This window comes from Plasmodium cynomolgi, chromosome 11 (genome assembly GCF_000321355.1).
Source record: "Plasmodium cynomolgi strain B DNA, chromosome 11, whole genome shotgun sequence".
Taxonomy (NCBI): domain Eukaryota; phylum Apicomplexa; class Aconoidasida; order Haemosporida; family Plasmodiidae; genus Plasmodium; species Plasmodium cynomolgi.
This window is the reverse complement of record NC_020404.1, coordinates 395,300-418,990: the sequence shown is the minus strand read 5'-3', so window position 1 is coordinate 418,990 and position 23,691 is coordinate 395,300. Positions and strand designations below refer to the sequence as shown.

General features: G+C 42.2%; 4 protein-coding genes across 4 annotated transcripts in view; 2 read left to right on the top strand and 2 right to left on the bottom strand.

The window, feature by feature from the left end:
• The window catches only part of PCYB_111970 (poly(A)-binding protein), a gene marked incomplete at its 5' end in the record, with an annotated part of 2,438 nt that extends 588 nt beyond the window's left edge, over positions 1 to 1,850 (bottom strand). The window contains 6 exons of the mRNA XM_004223075.1: positions 109 to 293; positions 563 to 673; positions 794 to 955; positions 1,116 to 1,193; positions 1,353 to 1,574; positions 1,767 to 1,850. Of these exons, the coding sequence (XP_004223123.1) occupies positions 109 to 293; positions 563 to 673; positions 794 to 955; positions 1,116 to 1,193; positions 1,353 to 1,574; positions 1,767 to 1,850 (842 nt within the window). The remainder of the gene's footprint in view (positions 1 to 108; positions 294 to 562; positions 674 to 793; positions 956 to 1,115; positions 1,194 to 1,352; positions 1,575 to 1,766) is intronic.
• A 3,658-nt stretch (positions 1,851 to 5,508) lies between these two features.
• PCYB_111960 (arginine N-methyltransferase 5) lies at positions 5,509 to 7,713 on the bottom strand (the record flags this gene model as incomplete). The annotated part of the gene is made up of 2 exons (XM_004223074.1): positions 5,509 to 7,011; positions 7,189 to 7,713. The coding sequence occupies 2 exons, from the start codon at positions 7,711 to 7,713 to the stop codon at positions 5,509 to 5,511; spliced, it is 2,028 nt and encodes a 675-aa protein (XP_004223122.1).
• A 4,747-nt stretch (positions 7,714 to 12,460) lies between these two features.
• PCYB_111950 (transport protein Sec24) lies at positions 12,461 to 16,150 on the top strand (the record flags this gene model as incomplete). The annotated part of the gene is made up of 6 exons (XM_004223073.1): positions 12,461 to 14,719; positions 14,960 to 15,029; positions 15,151 to 15,271; positions 15,423 to 15,496; positions 15,936 to 15,995; positions 16,122 to 16,150. Coding segments are annotated over 6 exons (2,613 nt in total), but the record flags the coding sequence as incomplete, so codon positions are not given.
• Positions 16,151 to 17,972: 1,822 nt separating this feature from the next.
• The window catches only part of PCYB_111940 (hypothetical protein), a gene marked incomplete at its 5' end in the record, with an annotated part of 7,526 nt that continues 1,807 nt past the window's right edge, over positions 17,973 to 23,691 (top strand). Inside the window, 4 exons of the mRNA XM_004223072.1 lie at positions 17,973 to 18,693; positions 18,724 to 22,307; positions 22,384 to 23,415; positions 23,545 to 23,598. Coding sequence (XP_004223120.1) covers positions 17,973 to 18,693; positions 18,724 to 22,307 — 4,305 coding nt within the window. The 3' untranslated portion in view covers positions 22,384 to 23,415; positions 23,545 to 23,598. The remainder of the gene's footprint in view (positions 18,694 to 18,723; positions 22,308 to 22,383; positions 23,416 to 23,544; positions 23,599 to 23,691) is intronic.

The following is a 23,691-nucleotide window of genomic DNA, read 5'->3' as shown; positions in this document are numbered from 1 at the left end:
ACATATAAATATGTCCTGTAAAATGGGGATTGAACTAAAGAGCTTTCAGAGCGTATGTATGTTCGCCACCTAGCGATTCCTTTTTTTTTGCCGCAAGTAAACACTTACTGTTCCTCCCCTTTTTTTATGGAGACTTTTAAATATTTGTTGCCCGCGTTGAATCCATTCATACCGGCCACGGCATTGATGGCACTTTGCTGATTCTCGAAATTAATGAAGCCGTACCCTCTGCTCTTTCCATTCGTTTCTCTTTTTATCGTTGCACCCAAGATGTTTCCGTAGTGTGAAAAATGCTGCAAAGGGGGTGAGGTGATAAACAGGACAGTGAGTTGGTAAACAAAACAGTGAGTTGGTAAACAGTAAAAAGGAGCAAGCAATCCGGGGTGTACATTGTGTGGGAAAGCTACACATGAGCATTATTTTCGAGGTGGGCACATCAACTGACACAGGAATAATTTGTCATGTCGCGCAAAAAGTATATCCACTTTTATAATACGCTTTCTCCTTTTTTTTTCTCGTTTTTTTTGTTAATTCTCTATTTAGGCATTCGCGCAAGTCTTACTCTTTTCAAATCCTTATCACTCCAGTCATTTGGTAAATAAAAAACGAAAATGGTGCACCCGGGTTTTATTTTCTTCTTGTTATTTTCGTTGGAGTTGGACTTCAACAGGACCTAAAAAAAAGGGGGGGGGAGATCAACAAAGATGAGAAGTTTATTTTTTGTCTTTTTGCTGCTTTGCCGCCTCTTCCTTTTTATAGGGTGTGCTCTTCCCGAGTGGAAAAAAATCCTTACCTTTAGTCGCTTCCCTGCGTATACTTCCACCTTGTTCATATTTGATATGGCCATTGTGGCGCTGTGGGGGTCCGTGTAAACAACAAAACCGTATCCTTTACTCGTTTTGTCATTTTTTTTGGCGACAGTGGCGCTTTCCAAATTGCCGAAGGTTTTAAATTTCTTGAAAATGGGAAAAAAAAAAAAAAAATAAAATAAAATAAAGCAAAACAAATAAGTATCAATGCAGTTATACGTGTGTGCAATGCCACACAGCCATAAGCGCATGAACGTTTGTGCTGCCGAGGGGCCATTCTCTATGATAACAATTTCTCCCCCTTACATCGAATAAATCTTGGTCATTCCAATGGGGAGGCAGGTAAAAAACAAAGAGTGTCGTTTTTTTATTTTCACCATTTGGCTGAAAAGGAAAGAAAAAAAAAATAAAATAAAAATAAAATACACACAATTTAAATGATTGTTTTTTTGGAGAAATTTATTTTCACGCCTTTTTGGGGGGATTCCCTCCTCTCCATGTGTACATATGTATGTCCATTTTTTTTTTTTTTTTTCCCCTTACTTGAGTTTTCTGTGGGGCTTCAATTTTCGTAGAATTCATGTCCATGCACTCTTCCACCATTTTTCTGGCAGTGACCTTCAGAACCTTCCCGCTCACTTCCTTCCCATTCATAACTTCCATAGCCTTTTGGCACGCCTCGCCGTCGTGAAATTGGATATAGGCGTAAATGTTTATGTCCTTGTCTATTATGACATTGTTTATGGTTCCGAAAATCATGAAGTTCTACGGGGGGGGGAAAACGCAAATGTAATCACATGAACACAAATGGATGCATATGCAAACATATGCATACATATGCAAACATGTAAGAATAATCCTGCGCGTAGGGCGACACACATAAGAGAGTGTGCCCAATGGGTCCACAACATTATGCGCGCGGCAGCCCACTTGGTCACCTCCATTTCCGCCTCTTACTTTTTTTATGTCATTTTCCATCCATTCACTTGGAAAATTATACACAAATATGCTGTTCGATTGAAAATTTTTATTCCATTCCATTTTGTTTTCCTACAAGAAGTAAAGGCAAAGGGGAAAAGGGCAATGCAAATTTGAGCAGCTATAAGGGTGTAACGATTTTTTGTGGACGTGTCCTCAGCGGGGGAGGCAGCCTATGCACATATTTAACTATGCGACATGTGCTGCGTTTTTTCGTTTATTTTGTGGCACGATTAGTTAGGCCGCAGCATGAAGCGCGCGCTCCGCCGTTGCAGTCGTTGTCGATGTGACTGCCGCTGTGCCTGCCGCTGTCACTATTATCGCTGTCGCAGTTCTCGTTCAGCTGTTACCAAATCTGCCAACATGTAGTATGCTATAATTTATTTAAAAGTATAAAAAATTGGGGATTACGAAGGTATCACAAAAAAAAAAAAAGAAAAATTAAATAAAAAACTTTAGAAGCTTTAAATTATCATTAAATAACAATTGGGGGACACCCCTGAAGGAGAAATTATTCACAGGCAGGCACATACATAAAGGGTGCATGTTTTTTTTTTTTAACTAAACTCGTTTAGCGCTACTACTCTTTTTTCTCTGTATTCCACGGCTATATAAATTAATACGTACATATATGCAGATGCATATATTATGCGCGGCGAACAAACATTATTGTGTTGGTGATACGCGTATAACATACGTACATACATGCGTACATATGTATATGTAAATATAAGCCTTCCTTGCGCTTCTTTGGTAACGCGTTAACTAGCGCTAATCACGTTGCCATTTCTTGTGGCGTTATTTTGAAGCTACTCTGGAATTCCTTTTGCGGTTCCTTTGCAGCTCTTTTGCAGCTCTTTTGCAGCTCTTTTGTTTCCTTTCCTTTTCTTTAAATTATGCGCTAAGCAGCTTTGTAAACAGCTTGCCTTAAATGAGGGCAAGAAAAAACGTGCCCGTGGCGGCCACAGCTTGGAAGGTCGGTAAATCGGCGAACCGGCAAATTGAAAAAACGACAAATGGGCAAAGCGGCAAATGGGCAAAGCGACAAATGGGCAAAGCGGTAAATGGGCAAAGCGGCAAATGGGCAAAGAGGTAAATGGGCAAAGCGGCAAATGAGCAAAGCGACAAATAGGGGAGGGATGAATTATTTATCTGTTAAAAGTACGTCATTAGTTGTACGTCACTAGTTGTACGTCATTAGTTGTACCTCATTAGATGTACGTCATTAGTTGTACGACATTATTCGTACGTCGTAAAATCATAAATTGCGAGTACGGGAAGCATTAATCAGTTAGATAAAAAAAAAAAAAAAATGATCGAACGAAAGAATGAAACGCAGGGGTAGTGAATTAATAAGGTAAAGCGAGATAAACAAAAAGGAGGAAATCAAGGTAAAATGAAAGTGAAACTTTTTTGAAAAGCACTTTTTTACATTTTAAATGCTCCTCTTTTATTTTATAAGAAAAAAAAGATGAAGAAAAAGAAGAAGAAAAGGAAAAAATATATATTCCATTCTCTACATAAAACTGGTAAACACAAAATATAAAAATAAAAATTGTATTTTTTTTTTTTTTTTTGCCCTGTTGAAAATACGGCACGTACAAAAATGTATACTTCCGTATGCATACGTCGCATGCATTGCATACATAGGCATACGCGTGAATAATATACCTGTACGGAATAGTATTATATTTTGCTTACGCGTTTTTATTCCATAGGCCTGCTTCTTACAAACCGTTTAGGTTCACGCAAACTTGCGTATAGGTCGGCATACGCCTAGTTGCGTGTATGCAAATATATATACACATTTATGCTTTAGCGCATGCCTAGCCTACCCCGCTTTTTATATACAGACCCACACACCCCCTGACAAGGTAAAATTTTTTTAAAAACAAATAGTATACCATTTAACCGAACGCCTGTTCGTTATGTTAATAAAATGGTTTTTGAATGCAAATGCGAAGGAGGAAGAGATATGCCCAGGAGGGGCATCGAAATTCTTTTTATTCTGCATTTCGCGGTGTTCCTTTTGACGTATTCGCTTCGCTTCGCAGCATCGTCCCGTTTCTTCCTTTTTTTTTTTGCCAGCTGGCATACGGCGCCCGCCCAACCCCCTGACATTTTGTTCACATGTAAATTCGCCCACCGGGATTTGTTTCTTTTACCGCGCATGTGTAAAGAGGCACGGTACGGAATAGAAATGGGCGCAGGAAAGGGGATGCCAGAAGGGAGGAAATTAGGAGCGAGAGGGCTAGAAAGTAGAACTAGAAGTAGGTATAGAAAGGTGTCATTAGAAAGGCACAGAGTGCCAAACGCGCCAGAAAGCAAAACCAAAAGCGAAAGCGAAATGGAGAAAATGGATGCAAAATTTCTGCCGCCCAACCGCATGACAAATCTAAGTGAACAATTAAAGGAACTTCAACTTTGCCTAGTTGGAATATTTTGCTGCGAATTAATCCACTGTTCGCAAGTTGAATTAAAAAAAAAAAAAAGAGATTGAGCAAAATGGATGTAGGGATACATGCTGGAGCTCACAAATGGGAAGGTCGCATCGTCTGTGTTGTTATGGCTGGATAAAATTGAGTACATCCATTAGATTATTTTGCTTCGTTGAATTGCACATATTTCTGCGGCCATCTTATAAAACCTACCGCGCAGTTTTTTTGTCGAGGGCGCGACAAATTGGTGGTCTGTTCTTCATTTTTATGACCCTCTCGTTTCTGCTACGTAGCTAATTTGTTGGTCGGCAGGGGGAAACGTTCATTCATTTTGCGATTTCACAATTTCGATCTTCTAAACGGTAGGTACGTATTTGTTCATGTCTACCAAACTGGCAGCATGAGCCCTTCGCACGTTGGAAAAATGCAAAAGGGAGTGACGGAAATGCTTCGAACGAAAGCCATATGTGCTAGGCACGAAGAAGTATTAAAGGGGAAGGGGGGGGCCTTCAGGGCCTCTTGCTGTTACATGTTCAGTTCATGTTTAGGGTTAACACAAAGAGGTTCGCTCTCACATGCGAAGTGGGAGTAGATATTCACAAATGTTAGCCCTGCGTGCTAGCACAGGTGAGTGGTTAATTGCAACAGTATGTCGTATGCGTGAGGACAAACACTTGAAAAGATGGAGGGGAAAAATAAAAAAGAGCATCACATCAAACATGAAGCAATTGGAGGAGGGGGATCTCTGTGGGGGGACATGCAGCGAAGGGACATCGTACAACGAACGCTTAGGATGTGGTGCGCTACGGAGTATATATGTGTGCACCAGTTGGCGTGTACATACGCAAACCCGTTGGGCTGGAGTTTACTAATTGCCATTTTGAGTCTGAACCCCAATGGCACGGGTAAACTCGTAACATGTGAAGGAAGCATCGTGCAAATGCTGCAGCAAAGGGGCTATATAAAATGCTTGTTGGGAACCTCTTGCATGTGCTTAGGTCACCCCCGCAAGGTAACAAAAAAAAAAAAATTCACCTCAGTCTGATCAGAGTGACAGGCTAATTAGTAAGGAATATGTGTCTGTTGATGCACCCCAATTTGTGGCACTCCTTTGGGGAGAGGCAAACTGTTTAAGTTAATCTTATTCCAGGAGCGAACGCAATGGGGAAGAAAAGCAAATTTAGAGTCCAGGAAAATACGGTAAAAGGGGAAGCTTATGAGTTTTTCCCCCGTGGAAGCTTATCGTCACGGAAAAGTGCCAAAAGATTATCTCACTTCTCCTCTCATCGACCAATCGAGAAGTGCCTCGCATTGTAGTTGTGAATGCAGGTTGACTGCGGCTCGCTAACACACCATTCGTACCAAATTTTGTGGCTATCCGTCAGGCGCCAGATACTTATAGATAAAGTATCACCTTGTTTTAGAAACAGAATTTGATTTATGGGGATATATAAAGGGTACCAGCTGTGTAAGTTCTTCGTATGTGTATTAGGCTCTATGGATAAATAGACATCCTCGTATAGCTGGCTTTTAAAATAGCATAAAAATCCATGCAAGTAGGAGTTCATATTGATGGTAAAGCTTAGACGTTTATAGCGATTATTGTGCGAGTTATCCTTTTGGATTTGTTCGTTGGGGACTTGGAAAGTGAAGCATTCTGCCGGTTCATCATCCGAAATTTTGCAGTAGGAGTACATATTGACAATGTAAAATATTTCATTATATCCTTTGAAATTATTTTGCCCTATTTTGTGATAGATCTGTGAGCAAGAAATGGGCTCCATGTAGGACACACAATTTTTCGGAATGCTGACCCCATCCTCCTGAAGGTATTTTTGTATTCCATCCAAGCATTCTGGAAATAATTCATTATCTCCAAAGGACCCTAACAATTCACTTACGATTAAATCTGCCCTTTTCTCCATTTCGAGATACCTCATATCGCTATGTATTACGTTAACTTTTTTCCACTTAGGGTTGGTAGCCCTATTTTGCAACACTAAAATGGCACTATCATTTTTTTCTATTGCGTAAATTTGAAACTTGGAGATTTTATTTTTTTCCAGAGCTTGCAGGGTACAATCCACTAGCGGTCCTCTTCCTGCTCCCACCACGAAGATAATGATGTCTCTGTTTTTTCCCTTCACATTGTTATCTCCCCCTTTTTGTAGTTCCACGGACAGGTACTTACTAATGGCTAGTTCGTACTGTTCATACTTGGTTCTGTCCTTTTCGAATATCTCATATGTTTGGGAAGGTAAATTGTCCTTCAAGGGTTGCAAGGGTATCTGTAAATAGTCCCAATAGGCACTATCAAAAAGGGTTTCGTTATCGAAATTTTCGACAGACATAAAAAGCCTTTTTAAGTAATAAATGCAACATTTGAGGTAGTTCACATCGGAGTGAAGGATACTGCTACTATGCATTTCCTCCTTCTTCACACCATTCAGTAAAGGGTACTCATTTTTTCCTCTTCCTGTTATGACAATTTCGATATTTTTTCTAAAAAAGTACACTAACAGGTCTTTTAATTTCTTGGGTAGATAAGGATATCCTGTCTTGGAATCAATGACAAATACATTTAGCGGTATGAGGATTAATTTCACTGGTTCTGATTTCCATACATCTAAATTGATTCTATAGATGTCGACATTTTGAAGGTTCACTAATTCTATACCTACGCTCAAATTGGAAAAATTGTGGTTGCAGTAGGGGGTAAAATTTGCCCATAAATCCCAACCATTCAGGGTTTGGTAGGAGGATTCCCCCCCTCCAGGGGTGCTACTCTGGTGGGAAGACGAGCCTCCTCCAGGGGTACTACTCTGGTGGGAAGATGGGCCTCCTCCTCCAGGGGTGTTACTCTGGTAGGAGGATTCCCCCCCTCCAGGGGTACTACTCTGGGGGGAAGATGAGCCTCCTCCCCCTCCTCCGGGGGGGCTATCCACAAGTGCCTCCCTCTCCACCCGTATTGCTAGCGGCACCTTCACAATGATAGACACCCCGTTGTAGCTGTGAATATTGGCATTGATGCATCTAGCGTAATTATCGCACTTCCTATAAGACGGAGGGTTAACAATTAGGTGCGATATGGATATGTAACTGGCCCACTGCATTTCTTTGTTTAGCGCATCGAGAGAGTATGCGCTTACATGCTCGTTCTCATTATCTGGGTCGATCCACTCTGAGGTGAACCCGTAGATGTTTTCCTTCCAAATGTCGTTGTCTTCAAATTTGTCACCAAAAAGGGGGTCTACCTTATATGCGTTCAGGCTTGCGCATGGTAAAGCACCGCAGTTAGAAGCGGGATCGGAAGCGTGGTCAGAAGCGCGGTTAGAAGCGCTCAGCAATTTTTTGTGTGCCTCGCTTTCCCTAAACAGCTTGGTTACGAGGAAATCTGGACTCAACTCGTCTATCTCGTGGCAGTCCCCAGCACTGTAGTCGCACTCTATCCCAATTTTTAAAACCCCGTACTTGTTTTTCAGCGGCATTTTGATCACCCGGCCACCCCGTAAAGTCGTTAAGTATATTCCGTCCTCTTCAACTTCGGTTGTCGTTTCGGCTGTCGCTTCGGCTGTCGTTGCGCTGCGCCTATGTGGGCGTGCCGCGGTTGGGTCATACACGTGGTATATTTATTGCTCGAACTTCTGTACGTGTATCTTTCTACTGTTTGGGGAAAAGTCGAGAAAAGGCGACGCTCGCATGGGGTCCCTCTTCACATGTACATTTTAGCGAAAAGTAACTTCCACGTAAGTCATTTTTTTTTTTAACTGCATAGATATGTACCGTGCTGAAAATCTTTTCTTTCACAAATTGGGAATATGATAATATCGTTGAGAAAAGGGTTACACGTTAGCACTCCATGCGAAGAAGTAGGGTCCGCCTTGAATGCCCCATTCCGATCCGATTAGCATTAAACGAAGTTTTAAAGCAACAACGGGGGGAGAAAAATCGCGCAGTTGCTCTGAAAAAGGACACAAAAGATACATAGATAGGCATAGATATGGATATTTTTTTTTTTTTTTTTCACTTAACCCCTGCGAGTGCCTTGACGACGCATGAGTGAAAGTACTCACAAATTGGGGGTCAATCCGACGTTGTTATGTTCTGACCCAGTTGCAGGTGAGTATAAGCATCTACTTAAGTTGGCCATGTAGGAGAAACATGTTAAGGCTGCCTACTTTTAGGGGGCATACTTGGTGCCAGCTAGGCCTCCTTAACCGGGTTCCCATTAAAGTAATACCTCCCCATAAACACCCTTCACAAAGAGGTAAGAAGTGTTTATGGCAATTTAGGGGCTCCCCCCTGCACAGTCACTAATGTTGATCCATCTGATTTGTCATAATTCGAATTAATACCATCGTAATGGAATTGTTTTTTTCTTTTAAAAAATGAGGAGAAACTGTATTGTATGGGTAGCATTACATTGTATGTAAGACTACGAAATATAAATTGGAGGGAATAGTCCTTTTTTGCAGGCAGACATGACATAGTGAACTGAGTACAGTTGACAGAAAATCGAAGGGTTAAAAATGCGAGGTTGAAATTGGGACTCCCACAAACATTACATAATAAGCCGTGACGTGAGATTGTTATGTATCACCTCTAACGCTATAGCTTTTTTTTTTTTTTCCCTCTTTAACTGGTTGCAAAAGAAATAACGCGGAACACACTTATTACGACTATGTGGGTGTAGTTGTGTGCAAACTGGATGTATGGGTCAGTTGGCGACATGGGGCTCATAAGTGTGGTAGACAAAGTGGTCCACGTGTTTATAGTAAGGAAGTGTTTTCTTTTGCGATGCTTTCACTTGTGGATAATTGGATCCTACTGGGGTTGGCAAAAATGTGAGTTGCAAAAAAATTGCGTCACAAAAACATTGCGTCACAAAAAAATTGCGTTACAAAAAAATTGTGTTTTCTTTTGTTCCATGTAGGAGGGTAGCAAATTTCTCGACCCCTTCAATGGGATATACATATATTTTTTTTTTCGTGTTTGCCGGTGTGCGGCACAAATTTAAGAATGGCCCTGTCACCGTCTTCTGCGTCATGCGGCGGGATGATCACATAAAAGGTTGCGTTCCCTAGTGTGGCTGCTAGGGGGGCCGACATATGGTGATGGCAATGCGCAGGCGGCAATGGAGGGAAGTGTGAATGTCGTGGTGTTTGCCCTGGGAGTATTTTCCCCTTTACAGGGACACCTCGAGACGGGCACCTTGCAAACCTTTCTTCCGCTGCATATACGTCATGTCAGCACATTTAGAAAGGCCCATTTCGATGGGTCATATTTCACCTGGTGCATTTGCAAATGACGCCTACGAGGGGCCTTATAGGGGTATTTTTTTTTTTGGTGCTTTATCTTTTCTTCTTTGTTATACCCATTTCGCTTGTGTCTCTCTACCGATTTTTCCCCCACCGGCAACTGAACTCCATTTCGAAATGTAGAAATGAGTTGTTTTACTTTCTGGCCAAATTGGCACCTTTGTTTAATACGTGAAGGGGGTGGGGGGGTTTACATGGAGTACGTTGTCTACGCTGATTAAGCAAGCGATCCGTTCTTAAGATGCATTAGGAGTGTATATGGAATGGTTCGACTGGTGCGAAATAGCGTGACACATACGCATATATAAGTGAGAAATCTCCTTTGACATTTTATGGGAACCCCTCGGAGGAACTACATACACAGTAATGATAAACGCGATTGTCCTTTCCCATCACGATGGTGCAAATGTACCAATTTAACTCTTACCCGTTGACATGCTCGCCACACATTTCACGGTTAAACTGTTGCACAGCTGTTTTAATCTTTATTTTTGTTTCCCCCCCCGTGGGTGTGAATGAACTGCTTGATTCAACGCGCATGGACCCACATCGCGGGTGTAATTTTGCGACAACGCAAATGGGGAAGCGGTTAAGGGGGCGAAAAAAAACGCAAAAAAAAGCAAAAAAAAGCAAAATGAAAGCAAAAATTACGTCAACGCATGTCAAAGTATGTCAAACGTGTAAAAGCATGTCAAACGTGTCAAAACAATTTACGTAAACAAATGGAACGAATAAAACAGTGACACATTAAAGCAATGTCGCACGTGTAAGGCGAAAAAGTTGTGCATGACAAATGGCGCATGTACATGCGTTTACGTCGCTAAGTTTGTATATATACTGCGTACAGCACATTTGCCGCCACCTTCTTCCCTTCCGAGAGGGGTGCGGGAAAAGTGAATCATCCCACAGGCCAGCGCGAAGCAGAGGAACGAGGGAACGAAAACGAAACAAAACGTGACAAAACAAAACAAAAAGTAGCAAAACAAAAGAAAATGTAGCAAAACAAAACAAAAAGTAGCAAAACAAAACGTAACGAAACAAGAGGAAGCTAAGCGAAACTGCGAGAAACATAGTCCGCACCATGCGGCGAAGGCCATAACGCAAAAATGTGCACATGTATATACGTATAAACGTGTACAGTACGGTACAGTACAGCCTACCCATACGTGTATACGTGTATGCGCCCATGGGTTGGATGAAGTCCATTTTTACAATGCAGTTTCGCGCAAAACGAAATATACGCGCAAATTTTTGAACAGAAAAGGCGCAATAACGCAGAATGATCTTTTTATTTTTTCCTGGCCACTCCTTCCCCCCGCGAAGAAAGTGCGACCATCTTTACGCCCACATACGTACACAAATAATATAATTTATTTATATGCCTATGCCATGCAGTATATATGTGATGCCCCAAGTGCAGCATAAAAAGGCGGCCAACAAACTGCTGCGAAAAGAGCGAACGCATTTTTGCGCTCCAAATGTGAAGGGTACAATATACAGAACATAATGCATGATGCGTAATATGTAGTATATAATATGTAGTATATAGTAAGTAGTATATAATATGTATTGTACAGTATGTAATTTGTAACGTGTAACATGTGATTTATATTACGTGCACATGCCGAGGCTGTTATGCGGTCCATCCTTGCGCGTTGAGGTGACGTGCAATATGATGCTGCGCTAGTTGCCTAGCTGTGTTTATCCATTTGGCTGAAGAGGAGCGCCTGCCCCCTCCGCCAACCAAGTTGAGCGAGATTTTGTGTCACTTGCTGGAATGTGCCACTGATGTACCAGAAGGAAAGTGGTGGCGCTACGTCTGGCAAGTGCACAGCTTCGCCTTTTCGCCTACGCCAATCGCGCACGTACTTAAGCGCATACATATATTCGTGATATATATGCATATGTAATCGGCACGGGCGTATTGCAATTGGCCAATGCCGCTAATGTACGCAGTGCTGATACATATATATATTTTTTTTTTGCATATTCGTAAAAATTATATGAGAATACTACTCATATATGATACATTAAGCAGAGCACGCGAAAACGCTTTAATGAAGGCGAGGAAGGAATTGCCATAAGGGAAGAGAGAAAAAAAAAAAAAAAAAAAAGGAAAACAGGAAAAACAGCATATACATAAAACACTACAGTATAATAACCATCGTACCAGTTAGGGAAAAAATATAATTACCTAATTAAGCACAAATAACCACACGCAGGTAAACACTTGCGAAAGGATAACGGCCTCGGAAGAGAGAAAGAGAAAAAAAAAAAAAATATATTTTTGCAAAGTGTACTACTGCGCGTGTGTTTATGTATACAGGAAGATCGCGCGGGGCGTACAACTGGGGAGAATGCACTCCGTTTGTGCTGGTTAAATGCAACTCCGTATCGAACCAAGTGCACATGCCATTTTGACTCTTGCGCTGGTTCGAAGCATACACGTGCATGCGGCGACCCTTGTGGGCCCTTCCCGTTTGCACATACCCCCATTTTGCGCATGAAGACCCGCACTCCTTGTGACTTTCCCCCGCCCAGTGACGCTCTGTCCGCGCGAAAGTTGAAAGAGCCCATTTGTAAGGCAAACGGAATTGTAAGACACCCGGGATTGTAAGACACCCGGGATTGTAAGGTACCCTGAATTGTAAGGCACCCTGAATTGTAAGGCACCCGGAATTGTAAAGGAGACGCGAATTACTTCCCTTTTTTCCCCCCGTTTACACCACCGTTTGAAGATAAAATGCAGCCATATGACTATAACAGAGGGGGAAACAACTACAACAGCAACAGCAATAGCAACAACAACAACAGTGGTGGTGGCAATGCAGGGAATTATAGTAACAACCCGGGCAACGTAAACAAGCCCATGAATAGCCCCTTCTTTTACAATAATAACAGCGGTAGCAATGCGGACATGGCAAACAGGGGTAGTGGGAATATGAAGGGAAATGAAGGGGCCTACCCCCCAAATTACTACCACCCAGCGCAAGCAATGCAACCAGGAATATACGGAATGAATAAGGGCAATATGGGTGGGCCTCCTTTGAGTGATAATATGTACGGAGATGGAAGCACCCCCAATACGTATTTAAGTAATCAAGGTCAGTACAGAGGGGTGGCAAGTCAGTTCGTGCCAATAATGAACAATAACAATACATTAAAACCAGGAGGAAATGTCCTAGGGTATGACAACACAGGAGGTGGACATGTAAATAGTGTGCAGCCAATAATGAGCGATTCGTATCAGGAATTTTTACAATTTAATGCCTTTTCCCATTTTGTTAAAAGCTCGGTAAGTTACATGCCAGCCAATACGACCCTAAAACAGAAGGCGCATGTACCCCTAGGGTTTATAATACAACCATTAGCCCCCATTCCAGATGGGTACCCAGAGTTAGCATCCGTCAATTTTGGAAATTCAACAGTTGTAAGATGTAAAAAATGTAGGACGTATATTAATCCCTTTGTGAGATTCGAAGGAGGAGGGAAGAAATGGAATTGTAACATGTGTTACCATGTGAATGACACTCCTCAGTTTTATTTCACTCCTTTGGATGAGAAAGGAAAAAGGAAGGACCTTTTCCAAAGGCCAGAATTATGCACAGGTAGTGTGGAATTCATCGCGCCAAGTGATTATATGATAAGACCTCCACAGCCACCCGTCTATTTATTCCTCATCGATGTGACAGTGACATCGGTTAACTCAGGTCTACTCGATGTGGTATGCAGCACAATTAAGAAGTTACTACCAAAGAACAACACTGCAAGCGGTAATGATAACAGCGGTGGAGATATGAATGGAAAAAAACCTTTCGACACGAGAACACTGATAGGAATCATGACATTCGATTCAACGGTCCATTTTTATAACCTAAACTCCAATTTGAAGCAAACACAAATGATGGTCGTGCCAGATATACAGGATATTTTCATCCCCTTGCCGGAAGATATTTTGGTCAACGTACATGAGTGTCAAAATGTGATCGATGTTTTGTTAGATAATTTACCAAATATGTGGAGGAATAACAAAATGGCTGATTGTTGTGCAGGCAATGCGTTAAAAGCAGCAATTATGGTATTAAAAAAAGTAGGGGGAAAACTGGTATTTTTTTTATCCTCTGCACCTAATATTGGGGACTTAACAGTTAGTGTGAATAGAGAGACAAAGGAGAAGAGTAGCAGTTACAAAAACATTTACAGCTCAGGTAGTTCCAGCAATAATGTGGTGGATTCAAAAGTGAAGGAAATAGAAATGTTAACTCCTTTTAATAATATGTATACAGAGTTGGCACAGAGCATTACACAATACCAGATAGCTGTAGATTTGTTTGCCTGCCCTTTGTACAACCTAGACTTAGCAACCATCTACCCTTTAGTAAAGAATTCTGGAGGATCTCTTTATTACTATCCCCAGTTTAATGTACATCAATATAGCGACAAACTGAGGGAGGAGCTCCTATTCGCATTGACCACAGAAACAGCATGGGAATCAGTAATGAGAATAAGGATAAGTAGAGGATGGAAAATTACCAACTGGTATGGGAACTTCCAATTTAGGGGAGTGGACTTATTAGCCCTACCCAATTGTCACTCAAGTCAAAATTTTAGCATCATTGTCGATTTGGAAGAAAACGTAGTACAAGACTCTGTGGTTTATGTGCAATCTGCTTTGTTGTATACAAATTCGAATGGGGAAAGGAGAATAAGGTTACATACCTATGCCCTACCTGTCACTCAGAATATTAAGACGATTACAGATTCTATTAACCCTCAAGTTGTTGTGTCTTTACTTTCTCATCAAGCTATTGATATTTGTAAAAAAGGAAAAATTGCAGATGGGAGAAATTTAATTCAGACTCTATGTTCACAAGTTTTATCTTCCCAGTTACTCCTTTCCGAAACGGCTAGGCTTTTATCCATCTACGTTTTAGGCATGCTTAAGTCGGTTGCTTTTAGGGACAGTGGGGATGTTCCACCTGATCTCCGAATCTATCACTGGTCTAGGGTACAAAATATTCCGGTCGATTCTGTGGAGGCTTATTTTTACCCTAGAATGTTTTCTTTGCACAATTTGGAGAAGCATCACGGGAATTATGATGACAATAATGCTATTATGTTTCCTGACACCATGAGTTTGACTTGCGAGAATATGACTCAGGACGGTTGCTACATTGTTGAGGATGGGGAGAACATCGTTATGTGGATTGGCCGGTAATTTAGGCGGTTGCGCGGTGCATCGAGTGCGGCTCCTGCGTGTTATTATGCCACTGCCAATGCCACTACCACTGCCACTGCCACTACCACTGCTACTACCGCTACCCCCTTTTTGTTCCCACCCTTTGCTGTGTGTACTCCCTAACACCCCTTTTCGCTCCCGCGCCCCCCCCTCCATTGCAGAAGCATCAACCCGCAGTGGGTCTACGAAGTCTTCGGAGTCCAGTCACTGGAGCAGTTAAATTCGGAATACGCAGAAAATCATTTAGGTAATTGGAGAGGCCAAACATTTGACACGCACACGGGAAGAGATGTGCCTGCACAATTTGGTGAGGCCATTTTGTTAATTCGCTCAATTTTTTCCACTTTTTCCCCTTCCCCTCCCTATAGGAACCAGCGGAAGCCCCAGCGGCGTACAAATTCTGAACATAATTAACGCCTTGAGGAAAATAAGAACTCCGTCCTACATGAGGCTGTTAGTTGTAAAGCAAGGAGACCCCCTGGAATATAAGTAAACATCACGAGGGAGCGTAACGCCAGTGCGTAGATTGTATCCACATATACATGACGTAACTAGCCATTTGACATTTCCCTATTAGCGCCGTCGGATGCCTCCTCATCACATTTTTGTTGTGTACTTTGCTCTCCCCACCCCTGTGCAGATTTTTCGCGTGCCTAATTGAGGACAGGTCCCAACACATGATGATGTCTTTAAAAGAATTTTTAGCAAAAATTTGTAAGTAGCTCAAGAGTGGCAATTCTTTCGGAGCAAAAATTATGAGCACATGCGTGTGGGAATAATACGTGTGGGAATGCATGTGGGAATAATACGTGTGGAAATACGTGTGGATTAATTTTTCTCAACCCTCGCTAGTTATAGCCCCCTTTTGCGAAAGTGGCTTCATCGTTTGTTGTGTGTTTGCACGGGCGTGCCCAATTGGCGGAGCGCTATGTAGTTTTTTTTTTTTTTTTTCCACACCGTAAGCATGCAGTTCTTTGTGTTTAGTGTGGAACGGAGAGTTGTGGCTCGGGGAGTTTCCGTCATACATATCGTTTTCCACCCCCGTCCGAATGTGCTCCTTCTGTGTGACCCCAGCCCATATCATTATGTACACACCCCGTATAGCACACTCATTTTTTTCTTTTTCTTTTTTCTTTTTTCCTTCCTTTTGCAGGCCCGAAATACCCGCAGTTTGTTCCGTCTTTGAATAATCCCCACGCAGCAACCCTGGGTCGTTAATTTTTTTTTTTATTTCATGTAATTTTTTTTTTTTTGCACATTTCTCCCGTTTTCATCCTTTTTTTCGCCCCGTTTCTCCCCTTTTCACCTGTGTTTCCTTTTTTTTTTTACATTTTTGGAGAATTTATTTTAAATATGATTGTAGAGGTTGTATGATATATATGTATATGTAGCGTTTAATGCAGCCCCTGGCCCCTCCCCCTTGCACACGCATTAAGCGTGGTTCTACTGGTGGTTACAGCACGCCGCCACCCCGCCCCTTATGTGGAAGATGAGTAAATGGGAATGATGTGCACAACTGTATGCACGTACGTATGTGTATGAGCACCTTCACGCGCGTGCAGAAACGCGTGCAAATCTGTATGTGTAGAACGAGTTGAAGAAAATTGCATATGCCGGTTGTTTTTTTCCATCGAGCATATATATATGAGATTTCTTTTCTCACTTTAATTCGTCCTAGTAATACAAACATATTAGTTCCATGTTGTTCATTTTAAAAAGTTTTTTTTTTTTTTATATGCACACTTTTACGCGTGTTTTACATGCGCTTTTGTACGATATAATTTATGCTTCATTAATTTTACACCATTTTGCGTTTTTTTACTTTCCTTTTTTTTAACTTTGGAACGGTGTAATTTAAAAAAATGTAGTTGAAGATCCTACCAATGCGTTTGTGGGGATACCGTTGGGCCTGTGTGCGCCTGAGCAGACGCGTTTGCTTTTAAGATTTTGCAAATGAGGAAGTGGGAGGTGCACAGTTCGATGTGGAAGCTGCACAGTTCGAAGTGGAAGCTGCACGGTTGGGAGTTTTCCCGACTACTCAACGCTGAAACCACCTTTGGGCAACTTTTAAGACAAAAAAAAAAGGGGACGCAGAAGAGGCTCCCTTCTTACGTTGCGTGAATAGGACTTCTCCCTTCTGTTGGTAGCCTCAATCCGTTTTTTTGTATGAGGAGGGAAAAAAGCGTTACAGCATACGACGATCACGTAACTGTGACTTAGCTACCATTTGGATATCACTTTTGGGCAGTCACAATTGTCAGGCATTCTTCTCAATAATTTCACAACGCAGGAAACATGTGTGGGTAGGTATGCGCGTGTGTTTGTACGTGCTATATCTACAAACGCCTGGCGTAATCAACCTTATGCGCATTTGGAATGCCATCGGGTGAAGCGTGCGTGCCATTTTTCACTTTCAGGAAGGAAAACAAAAAATAAAAGTAAGGTTACAAAAATGGGTACCTCTTCATGCATTTCGCCATTTTATTTTTTTTTTTTCCTGCCACTTTTTTTTTTTTCCCATTTTATTTTTTTGCTTTATGCGTATAAAAAATTTCCCCCATGCGTGATTGTTTTTTTTTTTTTTTTTTTTTTTTCAACTCGTGTTTAAAATAAAAATATCCCCAACATTTCTTTTTGTATGATGTGAAAAATAACGAATAGTCATAACACTGAATGTTATGTTAAAGGAGTGAATTCCTCCTTATGACGAAAAATTGCAATCAGTTTTTTTTTTTTTCCCCATTAATGAGAAGAGGAAGGATGCTATAAGAGGCATTTTCCCCGTCGAAGTGAGTGAAAGAAAGTCCATACGGTTTGGTGATAGCAAATCGGGGGAAGCACCAACTCGGGGAAAGTAACCAACGCGCTACAGGTTTACCGGTTTGCGCAGCGGTTTGTGCGGTGGTTTGCGCAGCGGTTTACGACGCGGCTTACAAAAGGGGACGACGTGCCCCATATGCAGACACATAATCCGCACAATGGTGTGTCGATGAAAATTCAATTTTGTGTCAAAAAGAAAAAAAAAAATGAGGACATATCCCCGAGGAGTAAGTAGCGGAAGCTATTTAAATTAACTGTCATACTTTCAATAATAGCTCTCCAAATTGGTGGGCTAACCGCAGAGCGAGAGAAAAGCCCTCGCGTGCTGCTCCACCAACCTCGTATTTGGCATCAACCGGTACAAGTAAAGATGAAGTCGAATAATCAATACCCACCCAAAAACAACGGCAGCTACCGAAACAACACATCAGATAATGACAAAGGTGTAAGTAATGAAAATACCCCCAGCTACCCGCTAACCAGTAACAATGCGAACATGTTCGCCAGGGGTATGGAGGACAGGAGTCACAGCCCATCGAATGGAGCACCGATGAGTCAGAGCAACAGAGGGGGAACTACAAATAATGTTATGAAAAATTTGTCCAAATCTTCGCCCATTAATTATCCATTAAATAACCAGTCGTTTTACAACCAACAGAATATGCTCTATAGTAACAATGGCTTGAGCAAGAGTGGGTATGGAAGTACGAACAGCCAGCCAATGATGCATAATGTCAAAATGGTGACAGCTATGCGGAAGGCTAGTGACAGTTTAGTCCAAGACATGAATGACCCCCTGAACAAACCCTTCGTATCCATGAATTATAGCAATTTCCCCAGTAACATCAAAGGACGGGTGGATGAAAACGTAGGGAATTTTCCCCAAGTAACTTATCGTAATGTTATACAAAATAATAATGAGGCAGTTGTAAAAAATGGACTCATTGCATCAGACATGAGCACTAGTGCTAATGGGGGCACCACCCACACCATCAACAATGTTAAAAATTTGAGTAGAATAAATACGGTGGATTTTATTAATCGTGTTAATGCCTCTGCCCAGTTGAATAACGTAATGGGGAGAAACAGTGGTGGGATCAACGCTCCTGCTTCTAGCACAGGTAAGGCATTTTCAAATTTGAGTAATATGCATAGCAATATGAACATGTACCATGTGAAGAATGCTATAGCTGGTGAGGTGCCTAGTGGGGTGTCCGATGTTATGCTTATCAACGGGAATAAATTAAACGACACCGTCCATGGAAATGTAAATAAAGGCTTACACCATGTGAGCAGTAACCTGAACATGAACTTGGCCCCGTTCGGTGGTGCCCACGGTTATCCTGTGATGTGCGGTAGCAATGGTGGTAGGAATAATATGCCCCATGTGAGTGGCATGGGGGGGATGGCCGCCATGGCGAATATGAACGGAGCCAATTACAACATGAGCAATTTAAAAAATTCCATTGGGAATCTAAACAGAGGTAGCGCAAACAGCGCAAGTGGCGGCAAAATTTTGAGCCCCAATTTGAGCGGTTACCCAGGCGCGTTGGGCAGCCTTGGTGTTAGCAGCAGCCACAACGCGGATGATGTGGAAATTATGCAAGCCAGTGGGAACAGCCCCAGCAGCGCTATAACCATTGAGCCCTCCAAAACGAAGAGCTACAGAAAGAGTAACAGCAAAGTTAACCCAAACGAGCTAAATGAAACAAAAGGTAAAGGAAACAACAGTGTCGTTAGTAACACACCGGTCATGAATAACCACCTTAGGAGTGACATGCGTTCCGGTGCAGCCACGAAGGACCAACATGGGTTCCTCGTAGAAAATGGGAAAAATAATTCAAGTCAGGACCCGTACAGCGCACACAACTCGGATGGCAATTTCGACGGTAGCGCAAATGCAGGAGGAACGGCTCACGGCATACACAACGTGAACGGCGGTATGAGCGGCGGCATGAGCGGCGGCATGAACGGCGGCATGAATAGCGGCATGAATAGCGGCATGAAGAGTGGCCCCCCCGGCCACGGCTCCAGCGGCAAGCCACAGATGAACCCAAATGCCGGCGCCAATGAGCAAAATGCGAATCTCCTAAGCGGAAGGAGTTTCTTGCAAAGCGGAGGAAGTATCCCAGGAGTACAAAATAAGAATGGTTTGACCCCCCAGTATGACGCTAATAACGTCCAAGGAGATAAAGCAGAAAATGGAAGAGCTAACAATGTCATAGGTGACCCGAAAGAGGACACGAATTCCTTGATGAATAATAACTCTGTTTTATTGGAGAAAACGAAAAAGAGAAAGAGAAAGGAGAAAGGAAAGGAGCAGGGGACGGAACAGGACACCCCCCCCAAGGGTACCAAAAGGAAAAGCAAAAATGCGCAAAATAACTCTGAACAGACTAGGATAACGAACAACGATGCGAATTCTTTACAGGACGTGGCGAGTAGCCATTTGGTTAATACTATGGCAAATTCGGGGAACGGTACAGAAATGATTAACGATCCATTGAATAACAAAATATCGAAGAGAAAGCTAAAAGAGAATAATGCGGAGAAGGCAAAAAGTGACGAAAAAAAAAGAAAAAAAAAGATGGAATCAACAAATGCGGGAAGTAGTTACCCATCGGGACAACAGAACAGCGAGGTGGGTCAAACGAGTGAATATCTTACCGAGGATCGAAACGGGTTCTACATAAGTTCGAGTGTGGCACATGAAAATATGAACAATGGTGTGATAAGCACCTACGGAAGTGCTAACTATGTGAATAACCCTATTAACAGGTCTCCTCGGAGTGATTATTACAACAGTTTTAATCAAGACAGACGAGCGGAAGTACCTAACGTAAGTAGCAACTGGGGTGAAAGGGAAAATATAAAAATGATGAACGGCAACCAGGTAGACGGTGCAGTTAACCCTAACCTTGTAAAAGGGGGTAGGTACAACCCCAACATGTCAGATGGTAATACCAGTATGAACGATTTCGTGAATGAGCAGTTTAGAGAAAATAATAATGCGCAGATCCTACGCGATGCACACTTGAGTAATAGTGCCCAGGGAACTACACACAGTTACATGGGAGTCGAAGCGAGCAAACAGGTGAATGACAATTTAACCCACATGGTAGTGCAAAAGGGAAACAACAAAATGTATAAGAAGGAGCAGTTTCAGCAGAGGGAGCAGTTTCAGCAGAGGGAGCAGTTTCAACAGAGGGAGCAGTTTCAACAGAGGGAGCAGCTTCAACAGAGGGAGCAGCTTCAACAGAGGGAGCAGCTTCAACAGAGGGAGCAGTTATTACGGAAGGATCAAATTAATGTTGACCCCAAATTTGTTTGGCTCTTTTTAAATAAAGAATTCAGTGAAAATAAAAATAAGTATGCTGGGTTTTTGCCCCTGTTTAATAGCTACTACCCGAATAAGCTGAACGAGTTGATTTGCCAGTTAGAGGAGTACTCCTTGCTAAGCTATGCACACGTTATGAGTGATGCGCACGCGCTGCAGAGGAAGTACTTGGGAGGCTTTAGCCCCGGCGCGGTGGGGACTGGGGACCACGCCGCGAGCATCACGAGCGTGGCGAATGCTGCTCATGGTGCTAATGGTGCTAATACCGCTAATACCGCTAATGCTGCTAATAACGCTAATAACGCTAGTTCTGCTAATACCGCTAATGCGGCAGCTTGCGCAAGCAGTGCCTACAGCGACGGCCACATCGACAATAAGCTACTCAACAATATAAATAGCAATTTTAATGAGCTCATAAAAAATTTTAGCATTGAAAGTGGGCCCGCTCTGAACGCCCCTCTTGGAGAGGTCGAGAACCCGGGGAAGGGGAAGAGGCGGAGAAAGAGTGGCAACAGTGCTGGGAAGGCGAAGAAGGAAGGCGCCGCGAAGGAAAGCGGCACGAAGGAAAGCGGCACGAAGGAGAAACGAGCGAAGAAGGGCCCTACCACGGAGAATGGCAGCGGCGCGCAAATTGACAGCACCGTCAACGTGGAGAGCAGCGGAAGCATAGAAAGAAGGGTCAACGCGGAAGACACCATGAACCTAGGAAGCGTTGCCAATGTGGAGAGCAGCGTGAACTGTGAAAGTAGCCTCAAACCGGAGGACGCCCTCAACTGCGAAAAGGACAAGGGTAAGGTAGACAATGCGCCGACTAGCGGAACGACGAAGAAGCCGAGAAAACCAAGAACAAGCAAAAAAAACGCCTCCGCTAATGCTAGCACTCCCCAAGTGTTAATAAACGAACAGGGACAAATGGTACCTGTAGAAAGTGCGCAAGCGGGGGAAACAACAAACAGCTACTTTCTCAATGCGAATGGATCGATCGTGAGTGAAAACGCGAGTGATGTGATGAACCTCCTTCTGAAGAGTAACATAGGGAACACAGAAACGAGCCTCATAAGCAGTAAAAATGAATGCGACTCTGTTTATAAAGGAAACGAAAATTCAATTGGGAAAGGAATGGCCAGCATATGTGACAATACCATGAGTAACCAAGGGAACTTGCAAAAGGATGAAAATGATCCGAACAAACTTGGTAACACGTTAAATGATATGAACAGTTCAGGTAAAAATGGAAAAGTGAAAAAGTATAGGAAAAAAAAAGATAATAACAAATTGGCGTTAGAAGATAAAGGAGACATAACAACATCTGCAATGGATAGCACCTATATGGAAAATGAGAAGAAAAAAAAAAAAAAAAAGAAATGACCCGGTGAATATCAATGGGGATAGTATAAGTGCCCCAAATGGGGTTAGCGTTTTTTCTCAGAACGGTCACATGAACATGCTGAGTGATCTTTCTGTTGATGTGAAAGGAAATGAAAACTCGATTGAACAGAAATATCCAAATGATGTGGAAGCTGCGTGTGCAGGCGATAATGAAGACCTTTCGGCGAGGTATCTGCTAAATTGCATCGTCGAAGATTACAATAAGGAGCTGAACAAAAGGAAGAAAAAGGGCAACAGTAATAAGCAGCCCAGTGAGTCAAAGAAAAAGGCTACAACGAAGGATGTGGTGAAGAAAGAGAAAGCAGATCGTAGGGGTAAAAATAGGACGAAGAAAATGAAGGAGGTGGAGGAGCAGGAGGAAGGAAAGGAAGAAGGAGAAGAAGAAAAAAAAAAAAAAAAAGAAGAGCAAATTGAGATATACGAAAATGGGGAAATGTACGCCCTAGAATGTGAAGGTGGTACCCACGCAGACAACCTGTATAACATCGAGAATTCCAATCTTCTCACGCGAAGAAGCAAACAATTGAAAAAACTTTTCGTTCAACAAGGTAATATACTCTACCCCCACATGAAGAGTTCCCATGCTGTAAACAATAACTTAAGTAAAAATATGAGATTAAATGTGATCAATGCTATTAAAAAGAAATACAAACGGTTCAGCTTTTGTGTTAATAAGGTCTTCAGAAAAAACAACATGAATGATATAATCGCCTTAAACGAAAATTTAAATAATAACAGTGAACTTTTGTTTTTGTTCAAAAAGAGAGATATACGTAACCTAAAAAGGTTGAACTTTTCCTTCTTCATGAATAAATTGGAGCTACAAAAAATCGACATGATTATAATGAAGAGGATATACATATGCGCACAGAATATGAAGAACAGTTTAGGGTTCACGTGCGTTATAAATAACGTGGAAAAGATTGTTGCTCTTTTGAAGAAAGCCTTTAGGGATCGGCTGCAGTTGATGTGGCCGCTGATCGAATTTTCCAGCAAGTATAGGCTGGACCAGTACTTCCATCTGTTGACAAAGAACAGGAACAATCCACAGTCTAGGTTTAAGGACACCCGGCTGTTCGTGCATCAGGTGTGTTTTTTTTCCCCCCACTGGGCGTTCTGTTCTACATTGATCTGTGAATCTGTGTGTATTGCTTTCTAGTGCGCACTTTCTTTATGAGCCAAACGCACGATTTGTTGCCTCTTCCCCTTTATGTAGAACATAGCCCCCTTGATAGCCTACTTCAACCAGAGGACCATGGACGACAAAATTGTAAGTGCATGAAAGGGTGCCGCAGTTTGTGTTAGTGTGTAGAGATGGCGTGTCATGCCATTTATTTTTATTTTATTTTATATATTTTTTTAT